Raw genomic sequence first — 16738 nt, 5'->3', positions numbered from 1 at the left:
AGGTAAAGAAAAGACTCCAGTCTCCACAGACATCCGTCTGGCGCCTTTCACAAACCAAATTGTAACATCTTAATTTAAAAAAAACAATATACATACAAATTAGGAAGCATTATTGAAACCTACATTCTCATGCAAAGAACTACATATTTTGACCAACAAAAAAATTGATAGAAATGTAGATATTATTTCAGTGTTTATAATTCATATTTATTAAGAATAGTTACTTTTTCCATTGTTCAATCTATTGCATACCATTTACATCTCAGATATGATTAAGCTAACATTGAGACTAAAGAGGACTATTACAAAAAACTAATTCTTTTCAAAATGTGACAAAACCATTATTAACTCTTCACCAGCTAACCTTCTAATTCTCATAATATGATTTAATAAGTTTTTTTGTCTTCTCACTAGAGAAATCCACCATGCCAGAACATGAGCTAAACATCATACATTCTCATTTTATGAGAGAGAAAAAGCAGCAACATTTAAAGTTTTCCAACAAAAACTGAAACATTAGCTTAGCTTAAAAAACATACACACTTTACAGTCGCAGTTGAGGTAAATTGCAGTGATTGAGGTAACAGCCCTTACATTTAACAGTCTGGGGTGCTTGTATCCAGGTATTCTCAGTAGATGATGGTTGGCTCAAGAATTCATTTCGCCTTAATGGTCCATCAGAACCTTAGCTAGTTAGCTTAAGAGCAGGTACAAGATCCACCCCTTTTCCAGGCTTTTTCCAGAAGAGTTGGGGTATGTTTATTATTAACAATGCAAAACTATGTTTATTTTTGTTACCTAATCTTAATATTAATAGCTTTTATGTATTCATTCACCATAGGGTAAGTTAATATTAGTTTCCATATAAATTTCTATATGTTCTTTATGCATTTCACTGTTTTAGGCAACATTTTATGGCATAGGCAAAACTGCCATACTGCACATTTTCTATAGCATATTTGACAAGTAGCTAATCAAATGTATTGTATGTAGTAGTGGATGATTCATTGTCAAATAATATTTCTGATTATCCACTGAGTACCTGGTCTTTTGACATAAATCTAATTATGCTTCAGAAAATGAAGGCTTGTTCTCTGAAGGTTAGAACAAACAACATTGCTAATTTATATCGATATATAAAAAAAAATGAGGCAAGTTACCCAGACATAAAGCTAGCTATTGGCTGAACAATGAACATATTGCATGCTCATAGACCCGAAAACCCTCACCAAGCCCCACCCACAGCCAGTCCTTAACACTGAGTACTCATTCTTATTTAAACTCAGGATTTGGTACCTGTTTCATGTACTCATATCTTAAAATGCCTTTCCTATGTATTTCTATCTTCAAAAGTGTCAGAATATGGCTCTACACCTGAGGATTATTCCAAAAATAAGGTCCTAATTTTCAGAAGTAATGAGCACCACAACCACAGCTGGAGTCAATGGAAGTTAATAGCTGCCAAGTTTAAGTAGGTTTGTAGATACAGCTGGTCAGGAATTTTCTGACAGAACTTTTTTGGGGGGGCGGTGTCAGAAAATGCCGATTTGTCAAAATCAAAATATTCTGCAGTTTGCCTAGTCTCCTGTCAGCTCACCCACCCGCCTTCCAGGGTTCCCAGGATTTCCAGGTTCCAGGGGAGCATGGGCAATTAGGGAGCATATTTCATTTTGGCAACACCAAAACGCTCCTGCTGAGGGAACATTTTGGTGTTTCCCAAACGAGACATTGCAGACCCCCAGTTCCACTAAAAACTTCACGTTTTGGATTTTTGTCATGATTTTGGATGAAAATATTTCCAAAACCTTGAAATGTTTTCCCGGAAGTCTTTTTTTCTTGGCGAGCCCTACTCATAGATTTTTAAGACCAGAAAGGATCACTGTGATCATTTAGTCTGACTCCTTGCATAACAAAGGCCAGAAAATTTCACCAAGAAATTCCTGCATCCAGTCCATAACTTCTGGTTGAGCTATAGCATCTCTTTTAGAAAGACATCCAGTCAAGATTTAGAGACTTTAAGTAATAGAGACGACACGACATATTTAGGTATGTTGGTGCAGTGGTTAGTTATCCTCACTGTTAAAATTGTGTGTTTTATCTCTTGTCTAAATATGTCTAGCTTCAGCTTCCAGATAGTAGATCTTGTTATGCCTTTGTTTGCTAAATGAAAGAGGCCTGTGCTATCTGAAACAATCTCCCCACGTAGGTATTTATAGACTTTGATCAAGTCACCGCTTAACCTTCTCTTAGATAAATGAAATAGATTGAGCTTCTTTTGTCTCTCACTGTTAGGCAGGTTTTCCAGATCTTGAATCCTTCTTGTAGGTCTTTGTGAAGCCTTTCCAATTTGTCAACATATGGCCCAGCTTTCTCTGTAGAACTGACCTGTCCTTGTTATTATTTACCACTCTACCAATTCTTGTGTAGCTCAAAGATTAAAGCACATTAAGTGACCAAATTTTTTCTGATTCAGCCTGTCTCCCTCTATTTGATAATCTTATGTTAATTATGGTACTTCCATCTCAGCATGACAAGGTAATTTCACCTACCTGACAGGTAGGTAAATATTATTAACGCCATTTTACAGATTGGTAAAGATGAGGTACAGGGAGATTATGCGATTTTCCTAAGGTCACTCAGCTAGTCAGTGGTAGAGCTGGGAACTAAACCCAGGAGTCCTGGCATACACCTCCTCCCCGCCCCCATATCATGTCTAGTAGCCATAAGGCCATCCTTCCTCTATTTGCCCCTGCAAAGTTTCCTTCCCTCTCTCAGTTCCAATTTCTGTCCCATTCATTTCTCTTTTGTTATCGCTGTCTCTCTCTTTGCTGCCACCTTCTCCTTTCTCTTTCACTGGCCCTTTTTCCTAAACAGAGCAGTCTCCCCCTCAGTCCTTTCTATCCTTGAATTTCTTTGTAGCCGCTCTGGTCCTGTTTCTCACACTGCAACTGTGTCCTGAAGGTGAAATGTGCTGCTGTCCAGGGCCTCACAGCAGTGCAGATAACCTATCCCTGCCTCACTGTGCTGCCCTGACAGGCACAGTGGGACTGGGAGCAAGGTAGCCAGCAAAGGGAGTAGTGGGAAAGGGAGAGGAAGTAGGAGGAAGCACTGGCCTCCTGCTTAAAAGCCAGAAATAGTAAGTGGGAAGAGAAGCCAAAGGGGAAACCTTGCTCACTGCCAGCAGCCCTGCTTATGAGTGACATTTCACTGAGAATGAATGAGAAGGAGTGACAGCAGGAGCAATTGTGTGGCTGTCATTCCAGATGGGTGACCCTTGGTAGGTGTGGGAGCTGCAAGTGCTACGCACCTCTGAAAAATCAGGCCCACTTTTTTTTATATTAGACACTGCAGTTACACTGTAGGTAGCCACTCGTCACTGGAGAAAAAAAATAATAGGTAATGAGGCTGAATCAATAAATTTGCAAATACAATAAGTGGAGGGAACCTTACATTTATGATACTATATGCAGAGATATCCACAGTCAAACTGTGGCTGTTGGGGAATCACAATTATGTGTTAGGCAAATGGCTAAGCGGCATCATGTTTAGGCACCAAACGTAAAGAGAAGCTCTTTCATTAGAAGTTAAAAGGAACTCTGATTCTTAATGGATCTGAAATCCTATGTTTCAAGCAAACCACAGAACAGTTATGCCCATTTCATTTTCTTTACCTTCCTTAATAAACTTCTGTTTGTGCTCCCTTTATGTTACCAATCAAAACCTGAAAGTCCCTGTAGGCTTTTCCTCACTTAGTAAAACTCTGGCTGTACAAACCTGTGTAAAAGCCTTTCTGTGTATTGCACTGTCTTTTGAAATCCTGCAATTTGAGTACAGCAGCTGCATTTTTAACAGTAGAAGCTAGTTTAGTACCGTTAGTCAGAATGCATTCCAGGGCCCAGAGAAAACTAAAGTTTCCTTGTAAACAGTTAAATAAACTATAAACCCCCGAAAATGAATTTCAAAGTATAGTGAAACTTGCCTATAAATAACCTTCAAACCTCTGAGGTTAGAACTGTGATCTTTATGCGCACAGAACGCATATGGGGCACTTATCAATCTCCAGTATTTCAAAGTCAAAACAAACGTAAAGGAAGCATCTTCGTATATCGTAGTATGCTTTAAAAATGTCAGAAATGTCAACCATTTGTATACTGTTCATATTATCCCTAATTAATATAAATTACATTTAATTTCACATCTACTAAAACATACTGCTGCCCAAAATAAGGACTATAATTTTTATCAGCAATTATTATTACTGATGCATCAACACAATTATTTAAATTCAGTGTATATAGAGGAAGAATCTATGCAAGCATTTACAGTTTTTGTTCCCTCTGTGCTCCTTCCCTAATTTTTGTGGCTTGGAGTTCTTCCAGATGCTGTCTCTGACTTTGTGGTTTTGTATTTGAGATCCCATCTCCTGATTCATTGCATTCTTTGATTGACAAACAGATTCAGATATGAAAATAAACAGTTACCTGCATGTAATTGGTGTCTGACAGCTGCACTGTTACACTTTCAATTCGTGGTGAAGGCTTGTTCTCGGTAAACCTACTGTTTCAGATTTTATCCACATCTTGGGTCTCTGAGTCTGTGTGTTTACTAAACTACTCAGTAAGCGGTGGCATATGTGGGCTCCACATTGTAAGCTGCACTTCAGATTCAGAGGATTTTCTCTCCCCCTCTCTCTCTTCCCCCACTCCCTCACATAAACTGAATTATTTAAAAAAACAACACTGCGTTTTATATTTCTAAACTGATGTGCCTCCTAATTGAATGCAGAACACTTTCAAACTATTTTCCACTAGAGGCCCACTTTTTTCTGATTTAATGTACAGTATAATACCTTCATTGGTAGATTAAAAATGTTAGACTAGAAGTAAAACCTATGATTATATGCTTTTTTAGCGGTTTTGTCTTGTATAATTTATGATGAATTATGTAAAACACACCAAACTGGTTATGCTGCAAGCTGCTACTTGCATGCTGCAAACAATCACAGTTCCCACTGAAAAATCTGTATGATAGACTGGGACTTAGCAACTTAAAATTCCTGTGGAAATCAAGTACATTTTAAAGTATTGGGTTTGATTATTTAATCAGACAACTTGCATTTTGCCCTGGCTAATTCGGAAGGCTGATAATATTTTACTCATAAAACAATTGTGCACCTGTAGTGATGGAAACCTATTCAAAGAAATCTCAATAGGCATGAGGGTTCATTCTAAATACGAGCATGCTAGCTTCTCTCATTACTGCGAACTACAGGGCAACCCATTTTAAAAAGCCATAGGGGCAGATCTCAGTTTAATCTTGCTGGGTAACAATGGAGCACCTTTATGATCAAATTCAAACATGGATAACAATATACGAATGTACATTAAGCAAAGTGCTGGTGACACATACTAAACGAAATTGAGACAAGCTTCTCCTGTCTAACATCAGCAGGCCCTTGCTACCATTCTACCAAATACAGCAAGTGAAATCTCTTTTCAAAGTTTCTAGAGTCTAATCCAACTCTGACCAAAACTAATGGAAAGACACCTATTGACTTCAACTGGACATGGATCAGGCCATTCATAAAACAGATTTGCTTAAAGTTATTTAGTACGGAGGAGAAGATGTAAACACAGGTTTCCACAATTTATATCACCATTTTGAACACATGGCCAAATTCCATTCTTACTTATCCTGGGGCAAAGCTGGAGGAACTCCATTGACTTCAATTAGGGTCACAAGTGACTAACATAAAATCTTTTAATTTAAGTACATTATATGTCAAGACAAAGATCAGGATGCATGGGTGAAATTAACAACATTTTAAAAGAAAGAAGGAACCTAACAAAAAGAAACCGCATAAAATAGTAACAAAACAATAAAACTTCAGTGTGAGAGCTAAAGATAAAGTGTCAGTTTCTAATTCCTGTTGTATTAGTGTAAATCCAGAGTGACTCTGTTGGATTTCAGTTAAACATCTCTGTCTCAATACTGGGTGATGCATACTATGAGTTCATTAGTAATGCACATACGCACCCAGCTGATTTCTGTTCTTTCTTAGTTATTTCATTTAGACAAGTCCTTTGGTACAGTAACATGTGTGTGTACAATTCTGTTAATTTACAAGTGTAAGTAACATATATGTATGAATCAATGGGACTTAGGCGAAGTGACATAGGTGCTTTTGAAAATGTATCCCATTGGTATGTACTCTGCAGGGGGGGGAAATAATGATTTACCTGAAAGACACGAGATGTTTGATGGATAAATTTACAAAGCAATAAAATTTTGTAAACCCATGCAGTAAACCTATTCTAAAATATTTCAAATTCACTTTGCAGGGTGGCAGTGGATAAATGAATAGATTGGGAGTCGGGAGACCTGTCTCAGGGTATGTCTACACAGCAAACAGAAACCTGCAGCAGCGAGTTGCAGACCCCCTGGTCTACAGACTTGGGCTCATGCTACAGCACTAAAAATATTGCTGTAGATGTTCCAGAACCCAATCTCCAGCCTGAACCACAACATCTACGCTGCTGTTTTTAGCACCCACAAGCCCAAGGATGTAGACCCAGGCTCTGAGAATCACTGCTGTGTGGCTCTGTTTGCCATATAAATGTGCCCCAGGTGGCCCAGCCACTGACCTGCAGTGTTGATGCATGCTAGGGCCCCTTGCAGAACACACACACATAGAGGCCTCCTTTCTGGAAAGATTTCCTATTGAAGAAGGGACCTTAAACCCCACGGTAGTCATTAAGACTTACACACATGAGCAAGCGCTTCCCTGAATCAGGGCTAAAGATTGTATTTGCCGAGAATATGAGTAGTTTGTGCAGATGGACTCTTGCTAGATCCTGAGACACACAAACAAAAGCATGCAAACCACACTATCTGACACCTGGACCCTGCAATATCTTTGTAGCTCCTGTCACAAAAGGACTGTAGAGAGGCCTCTCCATGTGTTGTCAATGAGCTCAAACTGGGCAAGAAATTTCCATTCTGAGCTCTCAGTGCTGTGCATTCGTTTTCAGACAGGTGTCTATGTGCAGCACCGTACCAGAATTTAGCCCTATGTCTGCACTCAGTGACAATACCAAAGCCATCAAACCATGACAAAACTCTAGCAAATTAGGGCCCAATCCTGCTACAAGTGAAGGTCTCAATGCTGCAAATTCTTATGCAGGTGAATAATTTTCCTACTGGGTGGTACACTTGACTTCAGTGGAAGTTCTTCTGTGTGTAGAGTATGTGCACCAGTGTTTGCAGGACGGGGGCTTGAGTCAAAAGCAGCTCTGCACTCACTTCAGCAAAAGTAGACCTTAAGTTCCAAGTTCCACAGTCCTCAATGAAGCAAAATTCTCTCTGACTTAAATGAGAATGTTGCTCATTTGGAGACCTCAGTTATTAAAATGAATAAATATCAATTTTAGGAATATTAAAATATAAATCTAAAAAAACCCCAGAAAAACTGCTGACTAAAGTAAATTGCAAACCACCCGGGGGGGAGGAGAAGAGGGGAGGAAATAAAACTTATTTATACTTTTTCCAAGTTACTTTCAAACCTGCTTACTGGCACTTGAAAATAAAATTTAAACAAAGTTTTCTAATATTACAGGTGTTCTTGCTACTATTTCTATTACTGAAAAATGCATTAAGTTACAGGAGATAACAATATATTTTATTTTTCCAATAATTGTACAGCTTTTTTACTGGGTGGCATTGAAGTCTTAACACATATCCTTGGCCCCACTCCAGCACAGCATAGCATGTCAGTGGGCTGGTATGCCACGTGGAGTCCCACTGACTTGAATGGGGCTCCATACGGGCACAGTAGACACACTTCATAGTATACGCATGGGGCCTACGTTTGTATCCCACCAAGGTAAAAACATATTGTTGCACTGTGTACTCCAGCACCATTGTATGTATGTAAATACATTGACGTATTTATAAAATGTGTTAGTCAATCTAGATGTGTATAATTTGATTTACATGAAAGGTTTATTACAATGTAATTTATAGTTGTAAAGTCTTAAGAAATATACATATTAATAGACTTAACATTTTAATATTAGAAGCTGGTGTGATTGTGATAAGTGTATTGAAACATGATTCCATGCCCTAATGGTCAGAGTAGCAAAAATGTGTGAATTTTCTTTGTTGCAAATAATGTCCCCCAGTCTTGCAAAGAAGTATGGATACACTTAACACTATGCACTGTAAGCAGTGCCACTGATGTCAATGGAACTACCCACAGTGTGTAGCTAAACACGTGCATAATTAATTGCAGGATCAGGGCTATTGTGTATCAACAAAAATTAAGGTATTGCGTGACAATATATGGATTTCCACCAATTTAAGAGAGATCAGAATCAACTCCTTTGGCCTTACTAATTATAGAAGTGTATCTTAACTATAAAAAAAAAAAAAGATAAAACAACATAGTAAATGCAACTATTGTGCACTTTACTCTTTATTTTTGAGTCAATTTACCTTCTTCTTTACCAAGCATACCCAGAATAAAGACTATCTAAGGGGTAAATTTGGGATTTATTTGTGAAATATTACCACATTTACATAATGTTAAGGTATAATTTATTTTATAACATCAGTTTAGGCCCAGAAAGGCAGTTACTGTGACACACCATGCAAAATGACTATGTCTAAAGAAGTGGTAAAATCAAAGTATACTTAAGATTTAGATTGGTACAAGATAAAGTTAAACATTATTTCATTGGGTCACTATAATAAATATATTACCAGAAAACTTTACAGCCTGTGGTATATTTCTAATCAGGACCAGTTACTAACTTAAGGTGTTTTGGGGAGGTTGTTGGGGAGGAGGAAGGGAATGTTTTCATTGATTTCCCTAATTGGAACCAACTGATCTCTTTTCCTGTGTATTGATTTTTTAAATCCTAGCAGTTAACATAGATTCTAATGTATCATAACACTTCAGACCTTAATCATAGAGTGGGTTTTTCGCTTGTAGCTTTTGTTTGAGTTTTAATTACGAAGACCTTGTGTCTCCAACCCTGAGCTGGGTTTTTAATTGCTAGTATGTATATCATGCAGACTTCAAAAGAAATAAAAGATGTTTATAATAGAGAGCACAAAGGGGAGCTTTGAAATGTCTACAGCCATACAAAGTGGCATAATTAAAAACTTATGGGTGCTTCTGTGATATAAGACATATAATGTCTTATAAATATATATATATATATATATATATATATAAAGCCAGCTGCTGTAAACACTTATTGTTTGCAAAAGAGGATCTTATACAATAATAATTGAGAAATAATTACTACAAACCCAGTAAAGTAGGGTAACATGATACTATCAGGAGCCTTATTTTACACAAAATGATCCTCTACACTCTGTGCCGTGTAACCCAAGCCCCTGAAAATTTATCTATGTTTCTATATTTCAGCATTGTTTTATCAACTGCACTAAAAGAGAAAGGAGATTTTGTATTAAATGCATGCAAATAACAATTATCCTACCTGTTACTGAAAAGAATCTAACCTATTATACTTGTAACCACATAGTATTCATAATGTTCACACAGACTCATTCACGAAGAGCTGGCTCTGAGCCTAGTCCATAAATGTGTAATTGATAATCACAAAATGCTAACTGTTGCGCCTCACTGTTCTCCTCCACCAGCTAATATACACAGAAAATGTAGCTTTTTCCAGCTATTCAATGAAGAACACCAGTCACCTACATGAAGAAGCTCTAACAATATATTCAGTGTATCTAATACTGAGAAAATGAGTGAAGTGGGTTTGCTTTATTAAACTTAAAGACTCCATAGGAAACAGGGACATGCCTCCCTCTTATCCAACCATTTTCAGACCATTTTATTAATAAGTGCTATGTGAAACAACAGCTTTAGGCTTATATTTGGGAGTCAATAGGCTCCAACTGTAACTGATTTAATAGAGTATAGGATATAAAAGGCTACATATAAGCGAGAGAAACATACAATGCAAATAGACTTCAGTATTGGATAAAACTATGGGCATCAGTCACTGTCCATCCTAAAAATAGAGTGTACTGTACAAAGCCAGCATGTGACATTTAAGTCACAATGCCTATAAATATAGATAGTTCAGGTTATAAATGCTGGCAATGGAAGTCATAGCACAAACTTGTAACACAGTTAACCCAGGAGTCACTCATATATAAGATTGCTAGAACAATTCTGACCCTTTTGCAATAATGTCATTGCTTAAGTAACTTAAAGACTGGCCTTTATTTGATCTTCAAAGACCCTGCATGCTGAAAAAGACCATTGCAGGCTATTTCAATAGACAACTGCATGATGCATGTAAGACTATTCCAGAGATTTATGTTTGGAACAGAAACAGAAAACTTAAAACAGACTCTTTATAGTGATAAATGATGCTACTCTGCCTAGTTGTGGTCAGTAAAGAAAAACTAGAAGCCTAAGCAACAATAAAGCATACATAGAGGGTTGGATCCCTTGCATCCAAACCTCCGTAAAGTAAGAGCTGAATCTGAACCCACTTTGTTTATTCAAAACATCTGCATATACAGCTTGGGCTGTTGGACATGCATTTTGCACATGCAAATATGAGGGCTTTTTTCCCCCGGGTAAGCAGATCATTTTGCTCAGCTCATCTGTTTCGTGGACCTTCTAAAATCTACCCTGTGTGTTTCAGTAAACATGTCAAATGATCATGACGAATTATTTAACCACGACGAAGTAGCTACAAAGTATTCTGCCAAATGCTCCTCTCAGCTGTACTCATGCAACCCCACTGAAATCAATGGGATTGTTCTGCTGGAACTCCGAGGAGAATTTGGCCCTTTATCAATAACTGAAATTCTAATAAAAAAGATGTAAACTAAGTGGTTTCACACATCAAGTACAGCATACAGGAGTAACTGGGAACATGAACAATTCCATTTATGGGAAATAAAAAAATGTGTCACTGTCTGTTACCTAGACAGGATGCTTTGCATTCTGTTAACAAATGGATATAGTTTCTAATCAGACCTTGATTAAAAAAACCACTATTATAATTAATTATAAGTATATAAAAGTAAGGCAAGAAAACACGATTTTATTTATTTTGTCTCTATCACACAATTATTTGTCTTCTCTTTTATCATCTTTGTGTTTCGCCATCATGCACAGAAAGAGTTTGTGCTATTAGTACAAAAAGCTTTAATGCATTTTTGGGGAGGGGGGAAGGGTGTGCCCTGCCTAACTGAAGCTCCTTCCCACAGGCTCTGAGTGGAAGGGCACTTGTGCAGACACAGAGGGAGAGTATGCGCTCAGGTTATCCTTAACAAGAACAACGCCTTCTATCTAAAGTAAACAACTCCCAGTAACAGTCAGTGCAAAGAGCTGCTCCTCACTGGACCACACCTCTGTGTCTGATAATCAAGATTTTTTCGCTAATGACCTAAAATTGTTTTGTTTTTTTTACTGCATCAGTTCATGTTGAACTCTCAGTAATATAAAAGAAGGAAGCAGCTGCACAAAAGCCAAAAGTATCAACCAGTTAAAACGCCCTGACTTAGAATTAATTGCAACCAAGCACAGGGGTAAGTTTTCAAAAGTAGTTCTTAGCAGTGGCAACCACCCGACCTGAAATCCCTTCAGCCCTGGGAAAATGAACCCCTTGATCATGGAAATCTAGAGCTTTGAACATTCCAAAACCAATTTAAAGCTTGGTTGATTACAGGTGGATTTGAAACCATCTTTAGACTATCTCACTTCCTTTATTTACTTCTTACGCTCTCATTTTCCTGTCTTATTTCACACTCCCCTATGCCTAGAATGTCTTCATTCAGTATCCTCTCAGAACACACTTCTTAAGGCCCACAAATGCTAATCCATGTTAATACGCCATTATGACTCCAAGCTACATACGTTTAAAGAAAGCTATACATTACCACCTTGGAGACAGTGGAAAGGGCACTGGACTGGGAATCAACAGATCTGAGTTCTAGTTCCAGCTCTGCCACCGACCTATTTTGGGGCAAGACACTGCCTCTTTCTGTGCCTCAGTTTCCCCTTCTGTGTAATGGTGGTGATTACTCCATAGATTTCAAAGCACTACAGAACTGCTCGGCATTATAGCTGTAGTTTTCTGGGTATCCCTGTGCAGTCTCATTGAACTTTTACCTGTCTCTTTGGGAAAAGGGAGTACGTTTCAAATGCAATTACAGTAGCAAGGATTTATATGTGTGACTCCCAATAGCCTGAATGGATGTCAGCTGACAGTAGCTAGGAACACGGCAGAGGAAAGGACCACTAAGGAAAAGTCATCTGTGGTTAGAGCAAGGAGCTCTAAGGAGTTACTAAGGGTTAGAGCAAGACCCTTGGGTTCTATCCCTGACTCTGCTATCGACTCACTGTTTGACTTTGGGCACACACTTCATCTTTCATTACCATGGTTTACTCACTAATACTAAAGTTTCCCTTCCTCACAGTGGTCTTAAGAGGCTTCATTAATGTTTGTAAACCATTTAGCGACCACTGGAGAAAAGGCTCTATTAAAGTGCAATCAACCCTGTGATGACAGAAGCAGTTCATGTCACTCTCCCGAGACTCATCTAGTCAGCAAAGATGAAGGCCTTGGCTACACTTGCAAGTTACAGCGCTGTAAATCCTCCCCCAGCGCTGTAACTCACTCCCCATCCACACTGGCAGGGCACTTGCAGGGCTGTATCTCCCTGGGTACACCGCTGCAGGTACTCCACCTCCCCGAGAAGCATAAGAGATACAGCGGAGTGGCTACGACTCTCCCCTGTGAGTGTGTACCAGGAATCAACCTGCAGCGCTGTACTGATCACCTAGTCAAGTGGCCAATCCTCTCCATTGTTGTGACCGGCTGCAGGAATGCGGAAGTGCCGGTTTCAAAGCTCGTACTACAGAGAAAAAGCAAACAGTTTGCTGTTTGCTTTGAGTGAGAGAATGAATGAGCAGGGGCCGGGAGTTCGGAACTTGCAAAATAGAGAGCTGACACGCTCCAAAAAGCACTCTCTCTCCCCTCACACTCCCTGTCACACTCCACCACCACCACCCCCGTTTTGAAAAGCACGTTGCAGCCACATGAATGCTGGGATATCTGCCCATAATGCACCACTCCCAACGCAGCTGCAAATGTTGCAAATGTGGCCACGCCACTGCGCTGTCAGCTGTCAGTGTGGACAGACTGCAGCGCTTTCCTTACTCAGCTGTACGAAGACAGGTTTACCTCACAGCGCTGTACAGCTGCAAGTGTAGCCAAGGCCATAGCTGTTGGTGGGCTTCTGAGAAGTAATGTCTACCTCACCTCAACAGAGGGAAGTCTGAAACAATGTGGAGCCTCTGAAGGAAGAGTGAAAAGAGCTGTTTACCAAAGCACCCTGCCACCAAGCACAACCAGCCCAGGGATTAATTGGCACTGCAGGGAGAATAAAATCTGGTTCCCTAGATTAGGGGCTCACTATTCTGGAGGGGTATCATTCTCTAACAAACACTTCTGGCCAACTCAGGGCCTCAGTGGGAGAGAAGAATAAAGTTTCAGTGGGAGGGGGGCACGTTGCTAAATCTCAATTCACATCATTCAAAATGTCCTTCTTGCTCTTACCTTTGGCTATGCTCACCCCACAAGATAAAACACATGTAATAATCTAAAACTCTCCTTGAGGCAGAAATAAAACACTAAGGACTTAATTCTCATTTATATTAAGGCCACTTTACACCATTTGGGCAGCAAAAAGGGGCCCCAAACTGGATATCACTTACATTTTTATAATGTGCACACAACCTGTTAACCAGAGGGCCAAAGCAAAAACTGAGAACTACAAGAATGAGGCAGAAAACGGCCCTATGGGTATGTCTTCACTGCAAAGTTAACTTCGGCAATTGGCACCCAGGTCTGAGCAGCTAGTGTAGTCATTCTGCAAAGCCATACCCAGGTTACTGTGTCCTCACTGGTGCTGACACACCCGTGTGTGTCACCAAATTGTGAAAGAACTTCTCTGTCTTTCTGGGCACATGGCAGGTGGGAAGGTATCAGCACTCAAATGGTTTAACTTGCATTTTCACTGCAAAGCGGATGGGTTACCAACCCAAGTGAAAGCCTCTCTTGGGTTTTAGCTTACAGTCCTAGACAAGCCAGCTATGCTGGGATGAAAGCACTACCAAACTCAGGGAGCATGTGGGTGGACAGAACAAAGTTTGAGGACAATATCTGAGTAAGAGCCTGTGTTAACTCGTCAGTGAAAACAGACCTTACAAGAAGTCAAACTTTAAATGTCTCAACCGGAAACTGAATGACACTCGCAAGTACATCAAAAGGCTTTATATGCAAAAAAACCCACCCATGTAAAATAATGAGGAATATGTTATCCATCATTGCCAGAGACCCAACCTGTTTTAATTCTGATTTACTATTGGCATTCGAGGAGCTTCTATTTAGAGATCTGGGTAGTCACATTGCAATTAATGTCCAAGTCTTTCCATGTTATCAGCAGACAACATGATTTTAAATAGATTAGCATTTTCAATGACCAGTTTTTGCTGCCTTTTGTTTATTGCAGGCAGGCATAGCATATTTTGGTAAAACTGTGTGTTTTATTTCAGTCATCAATACTTTCCTACCTAATATGTTGCAGTGTCATAACTATACAGGAGAAATGTAATCAAAGGAAACATATTAAAACAATTAGGTTTTGACATGGTATCAGCTGACAGAACTGATTCTAAATTATTTATTAAAAAGGGCCAACCTTCATCTTGTTTATATCTATAGTAAACGCAACATAATTCAGGACATTTTCTTGGTGGAAATGCAAAATCACAAGCATCAATTTTCTTCAGATAGTCTTTCTTTTTGTTATAACATTAGCAAGGACATCGTTAATATGACAAACAAATCCTTGTTTCCATGTATTTACAGTGGTCATTTAATAAGACCATAGCAATCAACAGAAATACAACTGTTCAATACATCTCATAAATAGTGTAAAATAGCTAAGCTCACAGTGGAAAGAAAAGTTCTCTTTCCAATTTGCTATCCAAACAATAACAGCCTGAATTTCCTTCCAATAGGAAACCCGTGGAAGAATCAAAGGGTAGGGAGAGAAACACCTTAAGGATCCTGTCACTGAATGAGCTTCAAATTATTTTTTTATTAGCAACAGCCTCCCACACGGATTAGATCCCAAGTGCCGCAAATTTTTTGGGACCTGCTGGAACCATAGGCTATACACATGGAAAAACTCCGATCAACTTCAATGGTACTAGGATTTCACCCAGGGTCTCTCTTTCAACTCCAAGGATTATTCAATTATAAAAAAAAAAAAAAACTAGCATGCTTCAAATTGGACATTTGAAGCATAGGGTTAAAAAAAATAATCAAAATGTGACATCCCACCACAATCGATAAGAGTACCCCACATACTACCTATACAAAGATACATTATTTGGGAATTACTCCTAACACACAGCCTTTTCCTTTTGGTATCCGGAGATTGAGATATTTAACCAATATAAGAGAACTAATATAATACATTTAAAGTTTGTAATAAAATTGAAATGAGAGGGAAATATTCTTAACTCTGCTTGTAACTAAGTTTTAAACATAAAAAAGTATTTGTTTTTCAAACATACCTGTCATTCTAAATAAATAGGTTGAGTTGGTTGGAAAGAGTTCCAAAGAAAAACGATGTTAATTTATTCATTTTATTTCCATTATATACTTGAAACACTAGAGAAAACAGAATAGAACACCTGAACTTTGCAGCATTCCATGCCCACAGTCCCATTAAAGTCAGTGGGAGTTTTGAATGTGAATCAATGACTGGTTCATGCATTAAATGTACATTTTCTTCTGTTCAGTGACTAAAATATTATGTCCATGTTTAAATATTTAATATATTATACCTTTAATTTCTCCAAGGAGTTCACTTGTATTTAGTCTTTCCATTTTCTCCTTCCAGTCTTTAGAAAGTAGTTTTTCCATGCAAGATGAGTCTAATAAAAAGGAAAAAAAAATACTTAATACAACTTTATAGATTAGGAAGTGTCTCCTTTAGCTCTCCAAAACCATCCTACCTGATCTGTCTGAACCAGATTTTCAAAGGGGAATGAACTTGAGGCCAAATGGTCTTTCATCTACTTCAATGTAAACCCTGTGTAACTCCATTGAGGGTAACAGAGTTACTACACATTTACAAGGATCTAAGTGAGAGCAGAACTTGGTTCAGAATATATGCATACCAATTTACATAGATAGATTGCCACTCCATGTACAAATTTTATCTTTTGCATTTGAAAATGATTGCACATTCAAAAATATAGTTGAAGATTTAGATTTTGGAAATTTGGCTCACTGTGTTCATGACAAACATATTTTTTTACTCATGTCAATGCAAAAGTTATTCCTATAATGTCTTCATGGAATTCACAAAAATTCTACATTTCTTATGTTCACAGGATCAGCATTTTTTCCCAGTAAGCTATGCAACAATTAGAAGATTGGCATTTAAGTTCTGACGGTCATATCGCAATCCAAACCTTGAGCCCAATCCAGCTGGCCTTATTCAGGCAAAACTCTCACTGAAGTTACTGCACTGAAGATGTAGTGAGAATCTGGCCTCAACAAGTCCTGCAGGATCAGACCTTACTTTCATTGAAAAATTTAACACGGCGCATAACATAATCCTCAGTTAAATCAAAAGCTCTTTTTAAGTCCCTTAATAGAAC

General features: G+C 38.5%; 1 protein-coding gene across 6 annotated transcripts in view; it reads right to left on the bottom strand.

The window, feature by feature from the left end:
* Window positions 1–16738, bottom strand: part of SOX6 (SRY-box transcription factor 6) — a 457096-nt gene that overhangs the window by 185025 nt on the left and 255333 nt on the right. For all 6 annotated transcript variants that reach the window (XM_024202164.3, XM_024202167.3, XM_024202166.3 and 3 more), the window contains one exon: window positions 15917–16006. In XM_024202164.3, coding sequence (XP_024057932.1) covers window positions 15917–16006 — 90 coding nt within the window. The remainder of the gene's footprint in view (window positions 1–15916; window positions 16007–16738) is intronic.

The sequence above is a fragment of the Terrapene carolina genome, unplaced genomic scaffold (assembly GCF_002925995.2).
Source record: "Terrapene carolina triunguis isolate 2854851 unplaced genomic scaffold, T_m_triunguis-2.0 Scaffold96, whole genome shotgun sequence".
NCBI classification, from domain to species: Eukaryota; Metazoa; Chordata; order Testudines; family Emydidae; genus Terrapene; species Terrapene triunguis.
The sequence above is the reverse complement of the archived record's forward strand: the minus strand, read 5'-3'. Positions and strand labels throughout refer to the sequence as shown.